The sequence below is a fragment of the Procambarus clarkii genome, chromosome 5 (assembly GCF_040958095.1).
Source record: "Procambarus clarkii isolate CNS0578487 chromosome 5, FALCON_Pclarkii_2.0, whole genome shotgun sequence".
Lineage (NCBI taxonomy): Eukaryota > Metazoa > Arthropoda > Malacostraca > Decapoda > Cambaridae > Procambarus > Procambarus clarkii.
The window spans coordinates 54,779,697-54,804,824 of record NC_091154.1 but is presented as its reverse complement, the minus strand read 5'-3'; the positions used below and the strand labels follow the sequence as shown (position 1 = coordinate 54,804,824).

At 46.6% G+C, this 25,128-nt stretch overlaps 2 protein-coding genes across 3 annotated transcripts in view; one reads left to right on the top strand and one right to left on the bottom strand.

Annotated features, from left to right (window-relative positions):
• LOC138350992 (galactoside alpha-(1,2)-fucosyltransferase 1-like) overlaps positions 1 to 25,128 on the bottom strand; it is a 440,933-nt gene that overhangs the window by 172,849 nt on the left and 242,956 nt on the right. The gene's annotated exons all lie outside the window — the stretch shown is intronic.
• The window catches only part of LOC123747979 (uncharacterized), a 143,701-nt gene continuing 121,463 nt past the window's right edge, over positions 2,891 to 25,128 (top strand). The window contains exon 1 of the mRNA XM_069304590.1: positions 2,891 to 3,038. Within this exon, the coding sequence (XP_069160691.1) occupies positions 2,891 to 3,038 (148 nt within the window). The remainder of the gene's footprint in view (positions 3,039 to 25,128) is intronic.

The following is a 25,128-nucleotide window of genomic DNA, read 5'->3' as shown; positions in this document are numbered from 1 at the left end:
CTGTACAGGTCTGTACTCATGCACCTTCACACTGTCTATACAGGTCTGTACTCATGCACCTTCACACTGTCTGTACAGGTCTGTACTCATGCACCATCACACTGTCTGTACAGGTCTGTACTCATGCACCTTCACACTGTCTGTACAAGTCTGTACTCATGCACCATCACACTGTCTGTACAGGTCTGTACTCATGCACCTTCACACTGTCTGTACAGGTCTGTACTCATGTACCTTCACACTGTCTGTACAGGTCTGTACTCATGCACCTTCACACTGTCTGTACAGGTCTGTACTCATGCACCTTCACACTGTCTGTACAGGTCTGTACTCATGCACCTTCACACTGTCTGTACAGGTCTGTACTCATGCACCTTCACACTGTCTGTACAGGTCTGTACTCATGCACCTTCACACTGTCTGTACAGGTCTGTACTCATGCACCTTCACACTGTCTGTACAGGTCTGTACTCATGCACCTTCACACTGTCTGTACAGGTCTGTACTCATGCACCTTCACACTGTCTGTACAGGTCTGTACTCATGCACCTTCACACTGTCTGTACAGGTCTGTACTCATGCACCTTCACACTGTCTGTACAGGTCTGTACTCATGTACCTTCACACTGTCTGTACAGGTCTGTACTCATGCACCTTCACACTGTCTGTACAGGTCTGTACTCATGCACCTTCACACTGTCTGTACAGGTCTGTACTCATGCACCTTCACACTGTCTGTACAGGTCTGTACTCATGCACCTTCACACTGTCTGTACAGGTCTGTACTCATGCACCTTCACACTGTCTGTACAGGTCTGTACTCATGCACCTTCACACTGTCTGTACAGGTCTGTACTCATGCACCTTCACACTGTCTGTACAGGTCTGTACTCATGCATCTTCACACTGTTCAGGACACTCTTCAGGAATCGTTCAGGACCCTGAATACCACTTATGTCAGACTAATCCTGGAATATGCAGCTCCAGCCTGGAATCCGTACCTAATTAAACACAAGACAAAGTTAGAGAAGATTCAGCGGTATGCCACCAGGCTCGTCCCGGAACTGAAAGGAATGAGCTACAAGGAAGGACTAAAGAAGCTGAACCTCACTTCCAAGGAAAACAGAAGAGTAAGGGGAGACTTGATAACCTCCTACAAAATTCTCATGGGAATTGACAGGGTGGACAAAGACAAACTATTCAGCACGGGTGGAACACGAACAAGGGGACACAGGTGGAAACTTAGTACCCAGATGAGCCACAAAGACATAGAAAGATTTTTTTCAGTGTCAGAGAAATTAGTAAATGGAATGCACTAGGAAGTGATGTGGTGGAGGCTGACTCCATACACAGTTTCAAATGTAGATATGATAGAGCCCAGTAGGCTCAGGAATCTGTACACCAGTTGATTGACAGTTGAGAGGCGGGACCAAAGAGACGAAGCACAACCCCGGCAAGCGCAACTAGGTGAGTAGGTGAGTACTGTAAAGGTGTGTACACATGCACCTTCACACTGTCTATACACTTACCACACCTGTACTCAACGTTTACAGGTCAATGGCTGCACATGTACCACATCTGCACACAGCCTATACAGGCCTATGAGTGTATATATTCCTCACCTGTACACAGCCAGTACAGGTGCAAAATATCGCGCCAGGATCAGGACGAGAGTGATCCCAGAGTGCTACAACTGTGACTGTGGGCACCAGTCTGTGATCCCAGAGTGCTACAACTGTGACTGTGGGCACCAGTCTGTACTCCCAGAGTGCTACAACTGTGACTGTGGGCACCAGTCTGTACTCTCAGAGTGCTACAACTGTGACTGTGGGCACCAGTCTGTGATCCCAGAGTGCTACAACTGTGACTGTGAGCACCAGTCTGTACTCCCAGAGTGCTACAACTGTGACTGTGGGCACCAGTCTGTGATCCCAGAATGCCTGTTGTAGTTTGATTGGATTTATTCATAAAATTTTGTGTTTTTTATCATTCCAGCTTTCTTTTTTTCAAATGAAGGCTGTTAGGAAGGAGGCCCCCGAGCCCATAAACAGTGAAGAAGTTGATCCCAGAGCCCATAAAAAGTTAGGAAGTTGGCAACCGAGACCATAAACTGTTAAGAAGTAGGCCCCCGAGCCCATAAACAGTTAAGAAGTTGGCCCCGAAGACAATAAACAGTTAAGAAGTTGGCCCCCGAGCCCATAAACAGTTAGGAAGATGGCCCCGAGGTCACAAACAATTAAGAGGTTGGTCCCCGAGCCCATAAACAGTTAAGAAGTTGGCCCTTGAGCCAATAAACAATTAAGAAGTTGGCCCCCGAGCCCATAAACAGTGAAGAAGTTGGACCCCGTGCCCCAAAAAAGTTAAGTTGGCCTCCGAACAATTAAACAGTTAAGATGTTGGTTCAAGAGCCCATAAACAGTTAATAAGTTGGCCCCAGAGCCTATAAACAGTTAAGAAGTTGGCTCACGAGCACAAAAACAGTTAAGAAGTTGGCCCCAGAGCCTATAAACAGTTAAGAAGTTGGCGCCTGAACCCATAAACAATTAAGAAGATGACACCCCAGCCCACAAACAGTTAAGAAGTTGGCCCCCAAGCCCAGAAACAGCTAAGAAGTTGGCCCCCGAGCCCCATAAACAATTAAGAAGTTGGCCACCAAGCACATAAACAGTTAAGAAATTGGCCCCCGAGCCCATAAACAATTAAGAAGTTGGCCACCAGGCCCATAATCAGTTATGAAGTTGGTCCCCGAGCCCATAAAAAGTAAAGAAGCTGGCCCTCGAACAGTTAAACAGTTAAGAAGTTGGCGCCGAGCCCAGAAACAGTAAAGAAGTTGGCACCGAGCCCATAAACAGCTAAGAAGTTGCCCCCGAGCCCATAAACAGTTAAGAAGATGGCCCTCGAGCCCACAAACAGTGAAGAAGTTGGTCTCCGAACAGTTAAACAGTTAAGAAGTTTGGCCCGAGCCCACAGTGAAAAAGTTGGCCCCGAGCCCATAAAAGGTGAAGAAGTTGGCCCCCGAACAGTTAAACAGTTAAGAAGTTGGCCCCGAGCCAAGAAACAGTAAAGAAGTTGGTACCGAGCCAATAAACAGTTAAGAAGACGGTCCCCGAGATCATAAACTATTAAGAAGTGTGCAACTGAGCCCATAAACAGTTAAGAAGTTGGTCCCCGAGCGCATAAACAATTAAGAAGATGGTCACCGAGCACATAAAAAATTAAGAAGTTTGGCCCCCTGAGCCCATAAACAGTTAAGAAGTTGACCCCAGAGCCTATAAACAGTTTAGAAGTTGGCCCCTGAACCCATAAACAATTAAGAAGATGACACCCGAGCCCATAAACAGTTATGAAGATGACACCCGAGCCCATAAACAGATAAGAAGATGGTCCCCGAGCCCATAAACAGTAAAAAGGTTGGTCCCCGAGCCCTTAAACAGTTAAGAAGTTGGCAATCGAGTTAATAAACAATTAGGAAGTTTGCCCTTGAGCCCATAAACAGTGAAGAAGTTGGCCCCCGAACAGTTAAACAGTTAAGAAGTTGGCTCTCGAGCCCATAAACAGTTAATAAGTTTGCCACAGAGCCAATAACCAGTTAAGAAGTTGGCCCCTAAACCCATAAACAATTAAGAAGTTGGCTCCCGAGCCCGTAAACTGTCAAGAAGGTAGCCCCTGAACCAATAAACAATTAAAAAGTTGGCCTCGAGCCCTTATACAGTGAAGAAGTTGGCCCCCGATCAGTTAAACAGTTAAGAAGTTTGCCCATGAGTCCATAAACAATTAGGAAGTTTGCCCTTGAGCCCATAAACAGTGAAGAAGTTGGCCCCTGAGCCCATAAACACTTAGGAAGATGGTCCCCGAGCCCATAAACAGTTAAGAAGATGGTCCCCGAGCCCATAAACAGTTAAGAAGATGGTCCCCGAGCCCATAAACTATAAAGAAGGTTGCTCCCGGCCCCATAAACAATTAAGAAGTTGGCCACCGAGCTGACAACCAGTTAAGAAGTTGGCTCTCGAGCACAAAAACAGTTAAGAAGTTAGCCCCCAAGACCATAAACTGTTAATAAGTTGGCCACAGATCTTATAAACAGTTAAGAAGTTGGTCCCTGAACTCATAAACAATTAAGAAGATGACACCCGAGCCCATAAACAGTTAAGAAGTTTGCCCCGAGCCCGGAACAGTAAAGAAGTTGGCTACGAGCCGATAAACAGTAAAGAAGTTGGCGCCCCGAGCTCATAAACAGTGAAGAAGTTGGCCCGAGCCAATGAACAGTTAAGAAGATGGTCTCCTAGCACATAAACAATTAAAAAATTTACCCCCGAGCCCATAAACAGTTAAGAAGATGGTCCCCGAGCACATAAATTATTAGAAAGTCGGCCCCCGAGCCCATAAACAGTTAAGAAGTTTGCCCCCGAGCTCATGAACAGTTAAGAAATTGGACCCCGAGCCCATAAACAGTGAAGAAGTTGGCCCCGAGCCATTGAACAGTTAAGAAGATGGTGCCCTAGCCCATAAACAATTAAGAAATTTGCCCCCGAGCGCATAAACAGTTAAGAAGATGGTCCCCGAGCCCATAAACAATTAGGAAGTTTGCCACTGAGCCCATAAACTATAAAGAATTTGGCCTCCGGGCCCATCAACAATTTAGAAGTTGGCCACCGAGCCGATAAACAGTTAAGAAGTTGGCCCCCGTGCCCATAAACAGTTAGGAAGTTGGCCCCGAGCCCATAAACAGTTAAGAAGTTGGCCCCGAGTCCATAAACAGTTAGGAAGTTTGCCTCTGAGCCCATAAAGAGTTAAGAAGTTGGCCCCCGAGCCCATAAACAGTTAAGAAGTTGGCCCCAGTGCCCATAAACAATTAAAAAGATGGCCCCGAGACCATAAAAAGTAAAGAAGTGTGCCACTGAGCCCATAAACAGTTAAGAAGTTGGCCCCTGCGCCATAAACACTTAAGAAGACGGTCCCCAGCCCATAAACAGTTAAGAAGTTGTCCCCGAGCCCGTAGACAGTTAAGAAGTTGGCCCCGAACCCAAAAACAGTGAATAAGTTGGCCCCGAGCCCATAAACAGTGAAGAAGTTGATCCATGAGCCCATAAACATTGAAGAAGTTGGCCCCCGAGCCGGTAAACTGTCAAGAAGTTAGCCCCTGAACCAATAAACAATTAAGAAGTTGGCCCCGAGACCTTATACAGTGAAGAAGTTGGCCTACGAACAGATAAACAGTTAAGAAGTTGGCCCACGAGTCCATAAACAATTAGGAAGTTTGCCCTTGAGCCCATAAACACTAAAGAAGATGGTCCCCGAGCCCATAAGCAGTTAAGAAGTTGGCCCCGAGCCCAGAAACAGTAAAGAAGTTGGCCACGAGTCGATAAACAGTTAAGAAGTTGGCCCCCGAGCCTATAAATAGTTAAGAATTTGTCACAGAGCCCATAAACAATTAAGAAGTTGTTTTCCGAGCACATAAATTATTAAGAATTCGGCCTCCGAACCCATAAACAGTTAAGAAGTTGGCCCCCGAGCCCACAAACAGTTAAGAAGTTGGCCCCCGAACCCATAAACAGATAAGAAGTTGGCCCCCGAGCCAATAAACAGTTAAGAAGTTGGTCTCCGAGCCCATAATCAGTTAAGAAGTTGGCCCCCGAGCCCATAAAAAGTAAAGAAGTTGGCCCCCGAACAGTTAAACAGTTAAGAAGTTGGCGCCGAGCCCAGAAACAGCAAAGAAGTTGGCTCCGAGCCAATAAACAGTGAAGAAGTTGGTTCCTAGAGCCCATAAACAGTGAAGAAGTTGCCCCCGAGCCCATAAACAGTTAAGAAGATGGCCCCCGAGCCCACAAACAGTGAAGAAGTTGGTCTCCGAACAGTTAAACAGTTAAGAAGTTGGCCCCGAGCCCAGAAACAGTAAAGAAATAGGCTCCGAGCCAATAAACAGTTAAGAAGACGGTCCCCGAGCACATAAACTATTAAGAAGTGTGCGACTGAGCCCATAAACAGTTAAGAAGTTGGCTCACGAGCATATAAACATTTAATAAGTTGGCCACAGAGCCTATAAACAGTTAAGAAGTTGGCCTCTAAACCCATAAACAATTAAGAAGTTGGCCACAGAGCTTATAAACAGTTAAGAAGTTGTTCACTGAACTCATAAACAATTAAGAAGATGACACCCGAGCCCATAAACAGTTAAAAAGTTTGCCCCGAGCCCGGAACAATAAAGAAGATGGCCACGAGCCGATAAACAGTAAAGAAGTTGGCGCCCTGAGCTTATAAACAGTGAAGAAGTTACCCCCGAGCCAATGAACAGTTAAGAAGATGGTCTCCTAGCCCATAAACTATTAAAAAATTTACCCCCGAACCCATAAACAGTTAAGAAGATGGTCCCCGAGCCCATAAACAATTAGGAAGTTAGCCCCTGAGCCCATAAACAGTGAAGAAGTTGGCCCCCGAGCCCATAAACAGTTAAGAAGTTAGTACCCGTGCCCATAAACAATTAAGAAGATGGTCCCCTGAGCCCATAAACTTTAAAGAAGTTGGCACCGATCCAATAAACAGTTAAGAAGTTGGCCCCCGAGCGCATATATAGTTAAGAATTTGGCCCCGAGCTCATAAACAGTCAAGAAGATGTTGTCCAAGCCCATAAACCATTAAGAAGTAGGCCCCCGAGCCCATAAACAGTTAAGAAGTTTGCCCCCGAGCTCATAAACAGTTAAGAAGTTGGACCCCGAGTCCATAAACAGTGAAGAAGTTGGCCCCGAGCAATTGAACAGTTAAGAAGATGGTGCCCTAGCCCATAAACAATTAAGAAATTTGCCCCCGTGCACATAAACAGTTAAGAAGATGGTCCCCGAGCCCATAAACAATTAGAAAGTTTGCCCCTGAGCCCATAAACAGTGAAGAAGGTGGCCCCCGAGCCCATAAACAGTTAAAAAGATGGTACCCGAGCCAATAAACAATTAAGAAGATGGTCCCCGAGCCCATAAACTATAAAGAATTTGGCCTCCGGGCCCATAAACAATTAAGAAGTTGGCCACCAAGCCGATAAACAGTTAAGAATTGGCCCCGAGCCCAGAAACAATTAAGAAGATGTTGTCCGAGCCCAAAAGTTATTAAGAAGTCGTTTATGGGCCACCGAGCCCATAAATAGTTATGAAGTTGTGCCCCGAGCCCATAAACAGTTAAGAAGTTGGCCCCCGAGCCAATAAGGAGTTAAGATGTTGGCCCCTGAGCCCATAAACAGTTCAGAAGTTGGCCCCGAGTCCATAAACAGTTAAGAAGTTTGCCCCGAGCCCATAAACAGTTTAGAAGTTGGCTCCCGAGCAAATAAACAGTTAAGAAGTTGGCCCCAGTGCCCATAAACAATTAAGAAGATGGCCCCGAGACCATAAAAAGTAAATAAGTTTGCCACTGAGCCCATAAACAGTTAAGAAGTTGGCCCCGAACCCAAAAACAGTGAATAAGGTGGCCCCCGAGCCCATAAACAGTGAAGAAGTTGGCCCCCGAACAGTTAAACAGTTAAGAAGTTGGCTCACGAGCCCATAAACAGTTAATAAGTTGGCCACAGAGCCTATAAACAGTTAAGAAGTTGGCCCCTGAACCCATAAACAATTAAGAAATTGGCCCCGAGCCCGTAAACTGTCAAGAAGTTAGCCCCTGAACCAATAAACAATTAAGAAGTTGGCCCCGAGCCCTTATACAGCGAAGAAGTTGGCCCCCGAATAGTTAAACAGTTAAGAAGTTGGCCCATGAGTCCATAAACAATTAGAAAGTTTGCCTTTGAGCCCATAAGCATTGAAGAAATTGGCCCCCGAGCCCATAAACAGTGAAAAAGTTGGCCCCGAGCCCAGAAACAGTAAAGAAGTTGGCTCCGAGCCAATAAACAGATAAGAAGACGCACCCCGAGCTCATAAACTATTAAGAAGTGTGCGACTGATCCCATAAACAGTTAAGAAGTTAGTCCTTGAGCGCATAAACAATTAAGAAGATGGTCATCAAGCACATAAACAATCAGTAAGTTGGGCCCCTGAGCCAATAAACAGTTAAGAAGTTGGCCCCAGAGCCTATAAACAGTTAACAAGTTGGCCCCTGAACCCATAAATAATTAAGATGACACCCGAGCCCATAAACAGTTAAGAAGATGGTCCCCTAGCCCATAAACAGTAAAGAAGATGGTCCATGATCCCATAAACTATAAAGAAGGTTGCTCCCGGCCCCATAAACAATTAAGAAGTTGGCCACCGAGCTGACAACCAGTTAAGAAGTTGGCTCACGAGTGCAAAACAGTTAAGAAGTTGGCTCACGAGTACAAAAACAGTTAAGAGGTTAGCCCCCAAGACAATAAACAGTTAATAAGTTGGCCACAGAGCTTATAAACAGCTAAGAAGTTGTACCCTGAGCTCATAAACATTTAAGAAGATGACACCCGAGCCCATAAACAGGTAAGAAATTTGCCCCGAGCCCGGAACAGTAAAGAAGATGGCCACGAGCCGATAAACAGTAAAGAAGTTGGCGCCCTGAGCTCATAAAGAGTGGAGAAGTTGGCCCCGAGCCCATAAACAATTAGGAAGTTTACCCCCGAGCCCATAAACAGGTAAGAAGATAGTACCCGAGCCCATAAACAATTAAGAAGATGGTCCCCCGAGCCCATAAAGTTTAAAGAATTTGGCCACCGAGCCGATAAACAGTTAAGAAGTTGGCCCTCGAGCCCAAAAATTATTAAGAAGTCGGCCCCCGAGCCCATAAACAGTTAAGAAATTGGACCTCGAGCCCCCAAACAGTTAAGAAGTTGGGCCTCGAGCCCATAAACAGTTAAGAAGTTGGCCCCCGAGCCAATAAAGAGTTAAGAAGTTGGCCCACCGAGCCCATAAACAGTTAAGAAGGTTGCCCCGAACCCACAAACAGTTAAGAAGTTTGCCCCGAGCCCATAAACAGTTAAGAAGTTTGCCCCCAAGCCCATAAACAGTTAAGAAATTGGCCCCCGAGCCCATAAACAGTTAAGAAGTTGGCCCCAGTGCCCATAAACAATTAAGAAGAAGGCCCCGAGACCATAAAAAGTAAATATGTTTGCCACTGAGCCCATAAACAGTTAAGAAGTTGGCCCCTGCGCCATAAACACTTAAGAAGACGGTCCCCAGCCCATAAACAGCTAAGAAGTTGGCCCCGAACCCAAAAACAGTGAATAAGTTGGCTCCCGAGCCAATAAACAGTGAAGAAGTTGGCCCCCGATTAGTTAAACAGTTAAGAAGTTGGCCCCTGAACCCATAAACAATTAAGAAGTTGGCCCCGAGCCCATAAACTGTCAAGAAGTTAGCCCCTGAACCAATATACAATTAAGAAGTTGGCCCCGAGCCCTTATACAGCGAAGAAGTTGGCCCCCGAACAGTTAAACAGTTAAGAAGTTGGCCCATGAGTCCATAAACAATTAGGAAGTTTGCCCTTGAGCCCATAAACAGTGAAGAAATTGGTCCCCGAGCCCATACACAATTAAGAAGATGGTCCCCGAGCCCATAAACTATAAAGAATTTGGCCTCCGGGCCCATAAACTATTAAGAAGTTGGCCACCGAGACGATAAACAGTTAAGAAGTTGGCCCTCGAGCCCATAAATTATTAAGAAGTCGGCCCCCGAGCCCATAAACAGTTAAGAAGTTGTGCCCCGAGCCCATAAACAGTTAGGAAGTTGGCCCCCGAGCCAATAAACAGTTAAGAAGTTGGCCCCCGAGCCCATAAACAGTTAAGAAATTGGCCCCGAGCCATGAACAGTTAAGAAGTTTGCCCCGAGCCCATAAACAGTTAAGAAGTTTGCTCCCGAGCCCATAAACACTTAAGAAGATGGTCCCCAAGCCCATAAACAGTTAAGAAGATGGTCCCAGATCTCATAAACTATAAAGAAGGTTGCTCCCGGCTCCAAAAACAATTAAGAAGTTGGCCACCGAGCAGACAACCAGTTAAGAAGTTGGCTCACGAGTACATAAACAGTTAAGAAGTTTGCCCCGAGCCCGGAACAGTAAATAAGATGGCCACGAGCCGATAAACAGTAGAGAAGTTGGCGCCAAGAGCTCATAAACAGTGAAGAAGTTGGCCCCGGGCCAATGAACAGTTAAGAAGATGGTCTCCTAGCCCATAAACAATTAATAAATTTGCCCCCCGAGCCCATAAACAGTTAAGAAGATGGTCCCCGATCCCATAAACAATTAGGAAGTTTGCCCTTGAGCCCATAAACAGTGACGAAGTTGGCCCCCGAGCACATAAACAGTTAAGAAGATAGTACCCGAGCCAATAAACAATTAATAAGTTGGCCTCCGAACAGTTAAACACATAAGAAGTTTTCCCCTGAGCCCATAAACAGTTAAGAAGACGGTCCCCGAGCCAAAAAACTTTAAAGTAGTAGCTCCGAGCCAATAAACAGTAAAGAAGTTGGCTCCCCGAGCTCATAAACAGTGAAGAAGTTGGCCACGAGTTAATGAACAGTTAAGAAGATAGTCCCCTAGCCTATAAACAATTAAGAAATTTGCCCCCGAGCCAATAAACAGTTAGAAGTTGGCCCCCGAGCCAATAAACAGTTAAGAAGTTGGCCCCCGAGCCCATAAACAGTTAAGAAGTTAGCCCAGAGCCCATAAACAGTTAAGAAGTTTGCCCTGAGCCCATAAACAGTTAAGACGTTTGCCCCGAGCTCATAAACTGTTAAGAAGTTGGTCCCCGAGCCCATAAACAGTTAAGAAGTTGGCGCCATTGCCCATTAACAATTAAGAAGATGGCCCCGAGACCATAAAAAGTAAAGAAGTTTGCCACTGAGCCCATAAACACTTAAGAAGATGGTCCCCAGTCCATAAACAGTTAAGAAGTTGTCTCCGAGCCCGTAAACAGTTAAGAAGATGGCACCCGAACCCAAAAACAGTGATTAAGTTGGGACCCCGAGCCCATAAACAGTGAAAAAGTTGGCCCCATGAGCTCATAAACAGTGAAGAAGATGGCCCCCGAACAGTTAAACAGTTAAGAAGTTGCCCCCTAGCCAATAAACAGTGAAGAAGTTGGCCCCGAGCCCAGAAACAGTAAACAAGTTGGCCCCGAGCCAATAAACAGTAAAGAAGTTGGCGCCCCGAGCCTATAAGCAGTGAAGAAGTTGGCCCCTGAGCCCATAAACAGTTAAGAAGATGGTCCCCGAGCCCTTAAACAATTAAGAAGATGGTCCCAGAACCCATAAACTATAAAGAAGTTGGCCACCAGGCCCATAAATAGTAAAGAATTTGGCCCCGAGCCCATAAACAATTAAGAAGATGTTGTCCAAGCCCATAAATTATTAAGAAGTCGGCCCAGGAGCCCATAAACAGTTAAGAAGTTCACCTCCGAGCCCATAAACAGCTAAGAAGTTTGCCCCGAGACCATAAGCAGTTACAAAGTTGGCCCGGAGCCCGTAAACAGTCAAGAAGTTGGCCCCCCCCCCGGGGCCCATAAACAGTGAAGAAGTTGGCCCATGAGCTCATAAACAGTGAAGAAGTTGGCACCCGAACAGTTAAACAGTTAAGAAGTTGGCCCCGAGCCCATAAACAGTGAAGAAGTTGGCTTCGAGCCAATAAACAGTTAAGAAGATGGTCCCCTAACCCATAAAATATTAAGAAATTTGCCCCAGTGCCAATAAACAGTGTAGAACATGGCCCCCGAGCCATTAAACAGTTAATAAGTTGGCCCCGAGCCCATAAACAGTTAAGAAGGTGGCCCCAGTCCCCATAAAGAATTAAGAAGATGGCCCCGAGCCCATAAACAGTGAAGAAGTGTGCCCCAGTGCCCATAAACTATTAAGAAGATGACCCCGAGTCCATAAAAAAAAGAAGTTTGCCACCGAGCCCATAAACAGTTAAGAAGGTGGCCCCCTTTCTTGAGGTTATCTTGAGATGATTTCGGGGCTTTAGTGTCCCCGCGGCCCGGTCCTCGACCAGGCCTCCACCCCCAGGAAGCAGCCCGTGACAGCTGACTAACTCCCAGGTACCTATTTACTGCTAGGTAACAGGGGCATTCAGGGTGAAAGAAACTTTGCCCATTTGTTTCTGCCTCGTGCGGGAATCGAACCCGCGCCACAGAATTACGAGTCCTGCGCGCTATCCACCAGGCTACGAGGCCCTATCCACCAGGGTACGAGGCCCCTTGCCCATAAACAGATAAGAAGTTGGCCCCCGAGCCCGTAAACAGTTAAGAAGTTGGCCCCTGCGCCCATAAACACTTAAGAAGACGGTCCCGGAGCCCATAAACAGTTAGGAAGTTGGCCCCGAGCCCATAAACAGTGAAGAAGTTGGCCCCGAGCCCGTAAAAAGTGAAGAAGTTGTTCCCCGAGCAGTTAAACAGTTAAAAAATGGTCTCTGAGCCTATAAACAGTTAAGACGGTGGCCCAGTCCCCATAAAGAAATAAGAAGATGGCCCCGAGTCCATAAACAGTGAAGAAGTTAGCCCCCGAGCCCATAAACAGTTAAGAAGATGGTCCGCACGCCCATAAACAATTAAGAAGATGAACTCCGAGCCCACAAAGTATAAAGAAGTTGGCCACCGGGCCCATAAACAATTAAGAAGTTGACCACCAAGCTGATAAACAGTTAAGAAGTTGGCCCCCGAGCCTATAAATAGTTAAGAATTTGTCCCAGAGCCCATAAACAATTAGGAAGTTGTTTTCCGAGCACATAAATTATTAAGAATTCGGCTTCCGAACCCATAAACAGTTAAGAAGTTGGCCCCCGAGCCCATAAACAGTTAAGAAGTTGGTCCCAGTGCCCATAAACTATTAAGAAGATTGCCCCCAGCCCATAAAAAGATAAGAAGTTTGCCACCGAGCCCATAAACAGTTATGAAGGTGACCCCTGCGCCCATAAACAGTTAAGAATTTGTCCCCGAGCCCGTAAACAGTTAAGAAGATGGCCCACGAGCCCAAAAACAGTGAATAAGTTGGCCCCCCGAGCCCATAAACTGTGAAGAATTTGGCCCATGAACTCATAAACAGTGACGAAGGTGGCCCCCGAACAGTTAAACAGTTAAGAAGTTGGCCCCGAGCCAATAAACAGCGAAGAAGGTAGCTCCGAGCCCGTAAAAAGTGAAGAAGTTGCCCCCCCCGAACAATTTAACAGTTAAGAAGTTGGCCCCGAGCCCAGAAACAGTAAACAAGTTGGCCCCGAGCCAATAAACAGTAAAGAAGTTGGCCCCTGAGCCCATAAACAGTTAAGAAGAAGGTCCCGAGCCCTTAAACAATTAAGAAGATGGTCCCCGAGCCCATAAAGTATAAAGAAGTTGGCCACCAGGCCCATAAACAATTTGGAAGTTGGCCACCGAGGCGATAAACAGCTAAGAAGTTTACCCCGAGACCATAAGCAGTTACGAAGTTGGCCCCGAGCCTGTAAACAGTCAAGAAGTTGGCCCCCGAGCCCAAAAACAGTGAAGAAGTTGGCCCCCCGAGCCCATAAACAGTGAAGAAGTTGGCCCACGAGTCCATAAACAGTGAAGAAGTTGGCCCCCGAACAGTTAAACAGTTAAGAAGTTGGCCCCGAGCCCATAAACAGTGAAGAAGTTGGCCCCGAGCCAATAAACAATTATAAAGATGGTCCCCTAGCCCATAAACTATTAAGAAATTTGCCCCTGCGCCAATAAACAGTGAAGAAGATAGCCCCCGAGCCCTTAAACAGTTAAGAAGGTGGCCCCAGTCCCCATAAAGAATTAAGAAGATGGCACCGAGCCCATAAACATTGAAGAAGTATGCCTCCGAGCATATAAACAGTTAGGAAGATGGTCCCCCGAGCCCATAAACTATAAAGAAGTTGGCAACCGGGCCGATAAACAATAAAGAAGTTGGCCCCCGAGCCCATAAACAGTTAAGAAGTGTGCCCAGTGCCCATAAACTATTAAGATGACCCCGATTCCATAAAAAAATAAGAAGTTTGCCACCGAGCCCATAACCAGTTAAGAAGGTGGCCCCTGCACTCATAAACAGTTAAGAAGACGGTCCCCGAGCCCATAAACATCTAGGAAGTTGGTCCCCCCGTGCCCATAAACAGATAAGAAGTTGGCCCCCGAGCCCGTAAACAGTTAAGAAGTTGGCCCATGCGCCCATAAACACTTAAGAAGACGGTCCCGGAGCCCAAAAACAGTGAAGAAGTTGGCCCCCCGAGCCCATAAAGAGTGATGAAGTGTGCCCACGAGCCCATAAACAGTAAAGAAGTTGGCTCCCGAACAGTTAAACAGTTAGGAAGTTGGCCCCGAGCACATAAACAGTGAAGAAACTGGCCCCGAGCCCATAAACAGTTAAGAAGTTGGCGCCCCAAGCCCATAAACAGTTAAGAAGTTGGCCCCGAGCCAGTGAACAGTTAAGAAGATGGTCCCATAGCCCATAAACAATTAAGAAATTTGGCCCAGAGCCAATAAACAGTGAAGAAGTTGGTCCCCCAAGCCCATAAACTGTTAAGAAGTTGGCCCCCGAGGCAATAAACAGTTATGAAGTTGGCCCCCAAGCCAATATACAGTTAAGAAGTTTACCCCTAAACCAATAAATAATTAGGAAGATGCCCCCCCCCCAAGCCCATAAACAGTTAAGAAGTTGGACCGCAAGGTCATAAACAGCTAAGAAGTGGGCCCCGAGCCCATAAAATATTAAGAAGATGTTTTCCGAGCCCATCAATTATTAAGAAGTCGTTCCCGAGCCCATAAAGAGTTAAGAACTTTGCCCCTGAGCCCATAAAAAGTTAAGAAGTTGCCACCGAGCCCATAAACAGTTAAGAAGGTGACCACTGAGCCCATAAACAGTTAACAAGACGGTCCCGAGCCCATAAATAGTTGAAAAGTTTGCCCCTGACCCCATAAACAGATTAGAAGTTGGACGCTGAGCCCATAAACTATTAAGAAGACGGTCTCCGGCAAATAAACAGTTAAGAAGTTGGCCCCAAGCCCATAAACAATTAAGAAGTTGGCCCCCAAGCCCTTATACAGTTGATCCCTGTGCCCATAAACAGTGAAGTTGGCCCCTGAGCCCGTAAATAGTTAAGAAGTTGGCCCCCCGAGTTCAAAAATAGTGAAGAAGTTGGCCCCCGAGCCTATATACAGTTAAGAAGTTTACCCCTAAACCAATAAATAATTAGAAAGATGCCCCCCCCCCCCCCGAGCCCAAAAATAGTGAAGAAGTTGGCCCTCGAGCTTATAACCAGTTAAGAAGTTGGCCCCCGCGCCCAAAAATAGCGAAGAAGTTGGCCGTCGAGCCAATAAACAGTTAAGAAGTTGGCCCCTGAGTCCAAAAAAAGTGAAGAAGTTGGCCCCAGAGCCTATAACCAGTTAAGAATTTGGCCCCCCCCCCCCGAGCCAAATATAGTGAATAAGTTGGCCCTCGAGCCAAATAACAGTTAAGAAATTGGCCCCCGAAAAGTTAAACAGTTATGAAATTTGCCCCGGAGCCCATAAACAGTTAAGAAGACAGTCCTCGAGCCCAAAAACAATTAAGAAGTTGGCCCCCGAGTCCATAAACAGTTAAGAAGTTGGCCCCCGAGCCCATAAACAGTTAAGAAGTGGGGCCCCGAGCCCAAAAATAGTGAAGAAGTTGGCCCTCGAGCCAATAAACAGTTAAAAAGTTGGTCTCCGCACCCATAAACAGTGAAGAAGTTGGGCCCCTGAGCCCGTAAATAGTTAAGAACTTGGCCCCCCGAGTCCAATTATAGTGAAGAGGTTGGCCCCCGAGCCTATAACCAGTTAAGAATTTGGCCCCCGAGCCCAAAAATAGTGAAGAAGTTGGCCCTCAAGCTAATAAACAGTTAAGAAGTTGGCCCCAGCGCCCAAAAATAGCGAAGAAGTTGGCCGTCGAGCCAATAAACAGTTAAGAAGTTGGCCCCTGAGTCCAAAAAAAGTGAAGAAGTTGGCCCCAGAGCCTATAACCAGTTAAGAATTTGGCCCCCGATCCCAAAAATAGTGAAGAAGTTGGCCCTCGAGCCAATAAACAGTTAAGAAGTTGGCCCCGAGCCCAAAAATAGTGAAGAAGTTGACCCCTGGTTCATAAATAGTTAAGAAGTTGGCTCCGGAGCCCAAAAATAGTGAAGAAGTTAGCCCTTGAGCCAATAAACACTTTAGAAGTTGGCTCCCGAGCCCACAAACTGTTAAAAAGTTGGCCCCTTAACCCATAAACAATTAGGAAGTTGGCCCCGAGCCCATAAACAGTTAAGAGATGGCCCCCGAGCCCATAAACAGTTAAGAAGTTGGCGCCCGAGCCCAAAAATAGTGAAGAAGTTGGCCCTCGAGCCAATAAACAGTTAAGAAGTTGGCCCCCCCGAGCCAAAAATAGTGAATAAGTTGGCCCTCGAGCCAAATAACAGTGAAGAAGTTGGCCCCTCGAGCCCATAAACATTGAAAAAGTTGGCCCTCGAACAGTTAAACAGTTAAGAAGTTGGCCCCCGAAAAGTTAAACAGTTATGAAATTTGCCCCTGAGCCCATAAACAGTTAAGAAGACGGTCCCCGAGCCCAAAAACAATTAAGAAGTTGGCCCCCGAGTCCATAAACAGTTAAGAAGTTGGCCCCCGAGCCCATAAACAGTTAAGAAGTGGGCCCCCGAGCCCAAAAATAGTAAAGAAGTTGGCCTTCGAGCCAATAAACAGTTAAGAAGTTGGTCTCCGCACCCATAAACAGTGAAGAAGTTGGCCTCCGAGCCCATATACAGTTAAGTAGTTGGCCCCAAACCGAAAAACAGTGAAGAAATTGGCCCTCGACCCAATAAACATTTAAGAATTTGGCCCCAAAGCCCATAAACAGTGCAGAAATTGGCCCCCCGAGCCCATAAACAGTCAAGAAGTTGGACCCCGAGCCCAAAAATATTGAAGAAGTTGGCCCAGAGTCCATAAACAGTGAAGGTAGCCCTCAAGCCCATAAATAGTTAGAAAGTTGGCTCCCAAGCCCGAAAATAGTAAAAAATTTGCCCTCGAGCCAATAAACACTTAAGAAGTTGACCCCCGAGCCCACAAACTGTTAAGAAGTTGGCCCCTGAACCCATAAACAATTATGAAGTTGGCCCCTGACCCCATAAAAATTAAAGAAGTTGGCCTCCGAGCCCATAAACAGTTAAGAAGTGGGCCCGCGAGCCCATAAACAGTTAAGAAGTTGGCCCCCGAACCCCCAAAAAGTGAAGAAGTTGGCCCTCGAGCCAATAAACATTTAAGAAGTTGGTCCTCGCGCCCATAAACAGTGAAGAAGTTGGCCCCTGAGCCCGTAAATAGTTAAGAAGTTGGCCCCCCCCGATTCCAATAATAGTGAAGAAGTTGGCCCCCGAGCTTATAACCAGTTTAGAATTGGGCCCCCGAGCCCAAAAATAGTAAAGAAGTTGGCCCTCGAACCAATAAACAGTTAAGAAGTTGGCCCCCGAGCTCTCAAACAGTTAAGAAGTTAGCCCAGAGCTCTTACACCGTTAAGAAGTAGGCCCCAGAGCCCTCAAACAGTTAAGAAGTTGGCCCCCGAGCCCTTAAACAGTTAAGAAGTTGGCCCCCGAGCCCATAAACCGTTAAGAAGTTGGCCCCCGAGCCCCTTAAACAATTAAGAAGGTGGCCCCGGAGCCCATAAACTGTTAAGAAGGTAGCCCCCGAGCCCTCAAACAGTTAAGAAGTTGGCCCCCAAGCCCTTAAACAGTTAAGAAGTTGGCCCCGGAGCCCAAAAACAGTTAAGATGTTGGCCCTGGGCCCATAAACAGTGAAGAAGTTGGCCCCCGATTCCAAAAAGTATTGAAAAGTTGGCCCTGAGCAAATAAATACGTAAGAAGTTGGCCCCCGAGCCCATAAACAGTAAAGAAGTTGGCCTCCGAGCCCATAAACAGTTAGGAAATCGGCCCTCGAGCCAACAACAGTCAAGAAGTTGGCCCCAGTGCCCATAAACAATTAAGAAGATGGCCCCGAGCCCATAAAAAGTTAAGAAGTTTGCCACCGAGCCCATAAACATTTAAGAAGTTGGCCCCCGAGCCCTTAAACTGTTAAGATGTTGGCCCCCCGAGCCCTCAAACAGTTAAGAAGTTTGTCTCCCGAGCCCTTAAACAGTTAAGAAGTTAGCTCCCCGAGCCCTCAAACAGTTAAGAAGTTGGCCCCTCGAGCCCTCAAACAGTTAAGAAGTTGGCCCCCGAGCCCATAAACAGTTAAGAAGTTGGCCCTTGAGCCGATAAACAGTTAAGAAGTTGGCCACCGAACCCCCAAAAAGTGAAGAAGTTGGCCCTCCAGCCAATAAACAGTTAAGAAGTTGGTCCCCGCGCCCATAAACAGTGAAGAAGTTGGCCCCCTGAGCCCGTAAATAGTTAAGAAGTTGGCCCCCCCCCCGATTCCAATAATAGTGAAGAAGTTGGCCCCCGAGCCTATAACCAGTTAAGAATTTGGCCCCCGAGCCCAAAAATATTAAAGAAGTTGACCCTCGAACCAATAAACATTTAAGAATTTGGCCCCCGAGCTTTCAAACTGTTAAGAAGTTGGCCCTCGAGCTCTTATACCGTTAAGAAGTAGGCCCCAGAGCCCTCAAACAGTTAAGAAGTTGGCCCCAGAGCCCTCAAACAGTTAAGAAGTTGGCCCCCCAGCCCATAAACAGTTAGGAATTTGCCCCCGAGCCCTAAAACAGTTAAGAAGTTGGCCCCCGAGCCCATAAACCGTTAAGAAGTTGGCCCCCGAGCCCTTAAACAATTAAGAAGGTGGCCCCGGAGCCCATAAACTGTTAAGAAGTTGGCCCCTGAGCACTCAAACAGTTAAGAAGTTGGCCCCCGAGCCCATAAACAGTTAAGAAGTTTGCCCCGAGCCCTTAAACAGTTAAGAAGTTGCCCCCCGAGCCCATAAACCGTTAAGAAGTTGGCCCCCGAGCCCTTAAACAATTAAGAAGTTGGCCCCCGAGCTCTTAAACCGTTAAGAAGTTAACCCCCGAACCCTTAAACTGTTAAGAAGTTGGCCCCCCGAGCCCTCAAACAGTTAAGAAGTTGGTCCTCCAAGCCCTCAAACAGTTAAGAAGTTGGCCCCCCGAGCCCTCAAAAGTTAAGAAGTTGGCCTCCAAGCCCCCAAACAGTTAAGAAGTTGACCAGTGAATTTGAACCAGTCCAACTGGTTCCAGTAGGGTATGTGAACCAGTCCAACTGGTTCCAGTAGGGTATGTGAACCAGTTCAAATATCTGCACTATTACTTCTAATAATTTTAATTAAAATTATAATAAATCATTGTGTCGAGGGACAGGAAGCCAGAGTGAATTCATATTCGGTAGGCATATATCGAGGACCCCCCCACCCCCAGGGGGGGAATTACCGACCCCCTTAGGATACAACATCCATAACAAGCATCCATAGCTTTCTAACTCCTGAGTACCTACTTACTGCTAGGTGAACAGCCGCATTAGGTGAAATGAAATTATTTCTGTCCAGAGATTCGAACCCGGAATTCTTGATGGTGCGTCGAGAACGAGCCCGACTGTACTACCGGAACCCTTATTATTTTATTTATATACAGTATTATTAATGTTGTTAACTTGTCACAGGTAAATGATAGCGGGTGGATCTGTCTGTGTTACAGCTTACTCCCCGGTCCTACCTGAAGGTCTGGCACGCATACACAGTCTTATCAACACGCCACAGGTCCTACCTGAAGGTCTGGCTCGCATACACAGTCTTATCAACACGCCACAGGTCCTACCTGAAGGTCTGGCTCGCATACACAGTCTTATCAACACGCCACAGGTCCTACCTGAAGGTCTGGCTCGCATACACAGTCTTATCAACACGCCACAGGTCCTACCTGAAGGTCTGGCTCGCAAACACAGTCTTATCAACACGCCACAGGTCCTACCTGAAGGTCTGGCTCGCATACACAGTCTTATCAACACGCCACAGGTCCTACCTGAAGGTCTGGCTCGCATACACAGTCTTATCAACACGCCACAGGTCCTACCTGAAGGTCTGGCTCGCATACACAGTCTTATCAACACGCCACAGGTCCTACCTGAAGGTCTGGCTCGCATACACAGTCTTATCAACACGCCACAGGTCCTACCTGAAGGTCTGGCTCGCATACACAGTCTTATCAACACGCCACAGGTCCTACCTGAAGGTCTGGCTCGCATACACAGTCTTATCAACACGCCACAGGTCCTACCTGAAGGTCTGGCTCGCATACACAGTCTTATCAACACGCCACAGGTCATACCTGAAGGTCTGGCTCGCATACACAGTCTTATCAACACGCCACAGTTCCTACCTGAAGGTCTGGCTCGTATACACAGTCTTATCAACACGCCACAGGTCCTAGCTGAAGGTCTGGCTCGCATACACAGTCTTATCAACACGCCACAGGTCCTACCTGAAGGTCTGGCTCGCATACACAGTCTAATCAACACGCCACAGGTCCTACCTGAAGGTCTGGCTCGCATACACAGTCTTATCAACACGCCACAGGTCCTACCTGAAGGTCTGGCTCGCATACACAGTCTTATCAACACGCCACAGGTCCTACCTGAAGGTCTGGCTCGCATACACAGTCTTATCAACACGCCACAGGTCCTACCTGAAGGTCTGACTCGCATACACAGTCTTATCAACACGCCACAGGTCCTACCTGAAGGTCTGGTTCGCATACACAGTCTTATCAACACGCCACAGGTCCTACCTGAAGGTCTGGTTCGCATACACAGTCTTATCAACACGCCACAGGTCCTACCTGAAGGTCTGGCTCGCATACACAGTCTTATCAATACGCCACAGGTCCTACCTGAAGGTCTGGTTCGCATACACAGTCTTATCAATACCCGCCACAGGTCCTACCTGAAGGTCTGGTTCGCATACACAGTCTTATCAACACGCTACAGATCCTACCTGAAGGTCTGGCTCGCATACACAGTCTTATCAACACGCCACAGGTCCTACCTGAAGGTCTGGCTCGCATACACAGTCTTATCAACACGCCACAGGTCCTACCTGAAGGTCTGGCTCGCATACACAGTCTTATCAACACGCCACAGCTTATCTTACTTATGTTTATATTTACTCGTTTTAGTCCATGCAAATTATATTTCGACTAAGTTAATGTGACTGGGTAGCAATGTATTTATACCATTAAACTAATAAAACGGGCAAAGCAGGTTGTTTTAAACGAGATCGGCATTGGCTTAATATATTTTGGTCAACACAGGAAATAACAGGCAAAGTGTTGAAGAACAGGCATAGTGCTGAAGAACAGGCATAGTACTGAAGAACAGGCAGAGTGCTGAAGAATAGGCAGTGCTGAAGAACTGCCAAAGTGCTGAAGAACAGGCAAAGTGCTGAAGAACAGCCAAAGTGCTGAAGAACAGGCATAGTGCTGAAGAACAGGCAAAGTGCTGAAGAACAGGCAAAGTGCTGAAGATTAGAAATAGTGCTAAAGAACAGGCATAGTGCTGAAGAACAGGCAGAGTGCTGAAGAACAGCCAAAGTGCTGAAGAACAGGCAAAGTGCTGAAGATTAGAAAGAGTGCTGAAGAACAGGCAAAGTGCTGAAGAACAGGCATAGTGCTGAAGAACAGGCAGAGTGCTGAAAAACAGCCAAAGTGCTGAAGAACAGACAGAGCGCTGAAGAACAGGCATAGTGCTGAAGAACAGGCAAAGTGCTGAAGAACAGGCAAAATGCTGAAGAACAGGCATAGTGCTGAAGAATAGGCACAGTGCTGAAGAACAGGCATAGTGCTGAAGAACAGCCAAAGTGCTGAAGAACAGACAGAGCGCTGAAGAACAGGCATAGTGCTGAAGAACAGGCAAAGTGCTGAAGAACAGGCAAATTGCTGAAGAACAGGCATAGTGCTGAAGAACAGGCATAGTGCTGAAGAACAGGCATAGTGCTGAAGAACAGGCAAAATGATGAAGAACAGGCATAGTGCTGAAGAACAGGCATAGTGCTGAAGAACAGGCATAGCGCTGAAGAACAGGCATAGTGCTGAAGAACAAGCATAGTGCTGAAGAACAGACAAGCAAAGTGCTGAAGAACAGGCATAGTGTTCAAGAACAGGCATAGTGCTGAAGAACAGGCATAATGCTGAAGAACCGGCAAAGTGCTGAAGAACAGGCATAGTGCTGAAGAACAGGCAAAGTGCTGAAGAACAGGCAAAGTGTTAAAGAACAGGCATAGTGCTGAAGAACAGGCATAGTGCTGAAGACCAGGCATAGTGCTGAAGAACAGGTATAGTGCTGAAGAAAAGGCAGAGTGCTGAAGAACAGGCAAAGTGCTGAAGAACAGGCATAGTGCTGAAGAACAGGCATAGTGCTGAAGAACAGGCATAGTGCTGAAGAACAGGCATAGTGCTGAAGAACAGGCAAAATGATGAAGAACTTGCAAAGTGCTGAAGAACAGGCATAGTGCTGAAGAACAGGCATAGTACTGAGGAACAGGCATAGTACTGAAGAACAGGCAGAGTGCTGAAGAATAGGCAAAGTGCTGAAGAACAGGCATAGTGCTGAAGAACAGGCATAGTGCTGAGGAACAGGCATAGTCCTGAAGAACAGGCATAGGGCTGAAGAACTGGTATAGTGCTGAAGAACAGGCATGGTGTTGAAGAACAGGCATAGTGCTGAAGAACAGGCAAAGTCTTGAGGAACAGGTAAAGTGCTGAAGAACAGGCATAGTGCTGAAGAACAGGCATAGTGCTGAAAACAGGCATAGTGTTGAAGAACAGGCATAGTGCTGAAGAACAGGCAAAATGATGAAGAACAGGCTAAGTGCTGAAGAACAGGCATAGTGCGGAAGAACAGGCATAGTGCTGAAGAACAGGCATAGTGCTGAAGAACAGGCATAGTGCTGAAGAACAGGCATAGTGCTAAAGAACAGGCATAGTGCTGAAGAACAGGCATAGTGCTGAAGAACAGGAAAAGTGTTGAAGAGCAGGCATAGTGCTGAAGAACAGGCATAGTGCTGAAGAACAGGCATAGTGCTGAAGAACAGGCAAAGTGTTGAAGAACAGGCAAAGTTCTGAAGAACAGGCAGAATGCTGAAGAACAGGCATAGTACTGAAGAACAGGCAGAGTGCTGAAGAATAGGGAAAGTGTTGAAGAACAGGCATAGTGCTGAAGAACAGGCAAAGTGCTGAAGAACAGGCAAAGTGCTGAAGATTAGAAAGAGTGCTGAAGAACAGGCATAGTGCTGAAGAACAGGCAAAGTGCTGAAGAACAGGCATAGTGCTGAAAAGCAGGCATAGTGCTGAAGAACAGGCAGAGTGCTGAAGAAAAGGCAGAGTGCTGAGGAACAGGTATAGTGCTGAAGAACTGGTATAGTGCTGAAGAACAGGCATAGTGTTGAAGAAGAGGCATATTGCTGAAGAACAGGCAAAGTGTTGAAGAACATAGTGCTGAAGAACAGGCAAAGTGTTGAAGAACAGGCGAAGTGCTGAAGAACAGGCATAGTGCTGAAGAACAGGCATAGTGCTGAAGAACAGGTATAGTGCTGAAGAACAGGCAAAGTGTTGAAGAACAGGCAAAGTGCTGAAGAACAGGCATAGTGCTGAAGAACAGGTATATTGCTGAAGAACATGCATAGTGCTGAAGAACAGGCAAAGTGTTGAAGAACAGGCAAAATGTTGAAGAACAGGCGAAGTTCTGAAGAACAGGCAAAGTGCTGAAGAACAGGCATAGTGCTGAAGAACAGGTATAGTGCTGAAGAACAGGCATAGTACTGGAGAACAGACAAAGTGCTGAAGAACAGGCATAGTGCTGAAGAACAGGCATATTGCTGAAGAACAGACATAGTGCTGAAGAAAAGACAAAGTGTTGAAGAACAGGCAGAATGTTGAAGAACAGGCGAAGTGCTGAAGAACAGGCAAAGTGCTGAAGAACAGGCATAGTGCTGAAGAACAGATATAGTGCTGAAGAACAGGCATAGTACTGAAGAACAGGAATAGTGCTGAAGAACAGGCATAGTACTGAAGAACAGGCATAGTGCTGAAGAACAGGCACAGTGTTGAAGAACAGGCAAAGTGCTAAAGAACAGACATAGTGCTGAAGAACTGGCATAGTGCTGAAGAACAGGCATTGTGCTGAAGAACAGGCAAAGTGCTGAAGAACATGCAAAGTGCTGAAGAACAGGCATAGTGCTGAAGAACAGGCATAGTGCTGAAGAACAGGCATAGTGCTGAAGAACAGGCAGAGTGCTGAAGAACAGGCAGAGTGCTGAAGAACAGGCATAGTGCTGAAGAACTGGTATAGTGCTGAAGAACAGGCATAGTGTTGAAGAAGAGGCATATTGCTGAAGAACAGGCAAAGTGTTGAAGAACATAGTGCTGAAGAACAGGCAAAGTGTTGAAAAACAGGCATAGAGCTGAAGAACTGGTATAGTGCTGAAGAACAGACATAGTGTTGAAGAACAGGCATAGTGCTGAAGAACAGGCAAAGTGTTGAAGAACAGGCGAAGTGATGAAGAACAGGCATAGTGCTGAGGAACAGGCATAGTGCTGAAGAACAGGTATAGTGCTTAAGAACAGGCAAAGTGTTGAAGAACAGGCAAAGTGCTGAAGAACAGGCATAGTGCTGAAGAACAGGCATATTGCTGAAGAACAGGCATAGTGCTGAAGAACAGGCAAAGTGTTGAAGAACAGGCAAAGTTCTGAAGAACAGGCAGAATGCTGAAGAACAGGCATAGTACTGAAGAACAGGCAGAGAGCTGAAGAATAGGGAAAGTGTTGAAGAACAGGCATAGTGCTGAAGAACAGGCAAAGTGCTGAAGAACAGGCAAAGTGCTGAAGATTAGAAAGAGTGCTGAAGAACAGGCATAGTGCTGAAGAACAGGCAAAGTGCTGAAGAACAGGCATAGTGCTGAAAAGCAGGCATAGTGCTGAAGAACAGGCAGAGTGCTGAAGAACAGGCAGAGTGCTGAGGAACAGGTATAGTGCTGAAGAACTGGTATAGTGCTGAAGAACAGGCATAGTGTTGAAGAAGAGGCATATTGCTGAAGAACAGGCAAAGTGTTGAAGAACATAGTGCTGAAGAACAGGCAAAGTGTTGAAGAACAGGCAAAGTGCTGAAGAACAGGCATAGTGCTGAAGAACAGGCATAGTGCTGAAGAACAGGTATAGTGCTGAAGAACAGGCAAAATGTTGAAGAACAGGCAAAGTGCTGAAGAACAGGCATAGTGCTGAAGAACAGGTATATTGCTGAAGAACATGCATAGTGCTGAAGAACAGG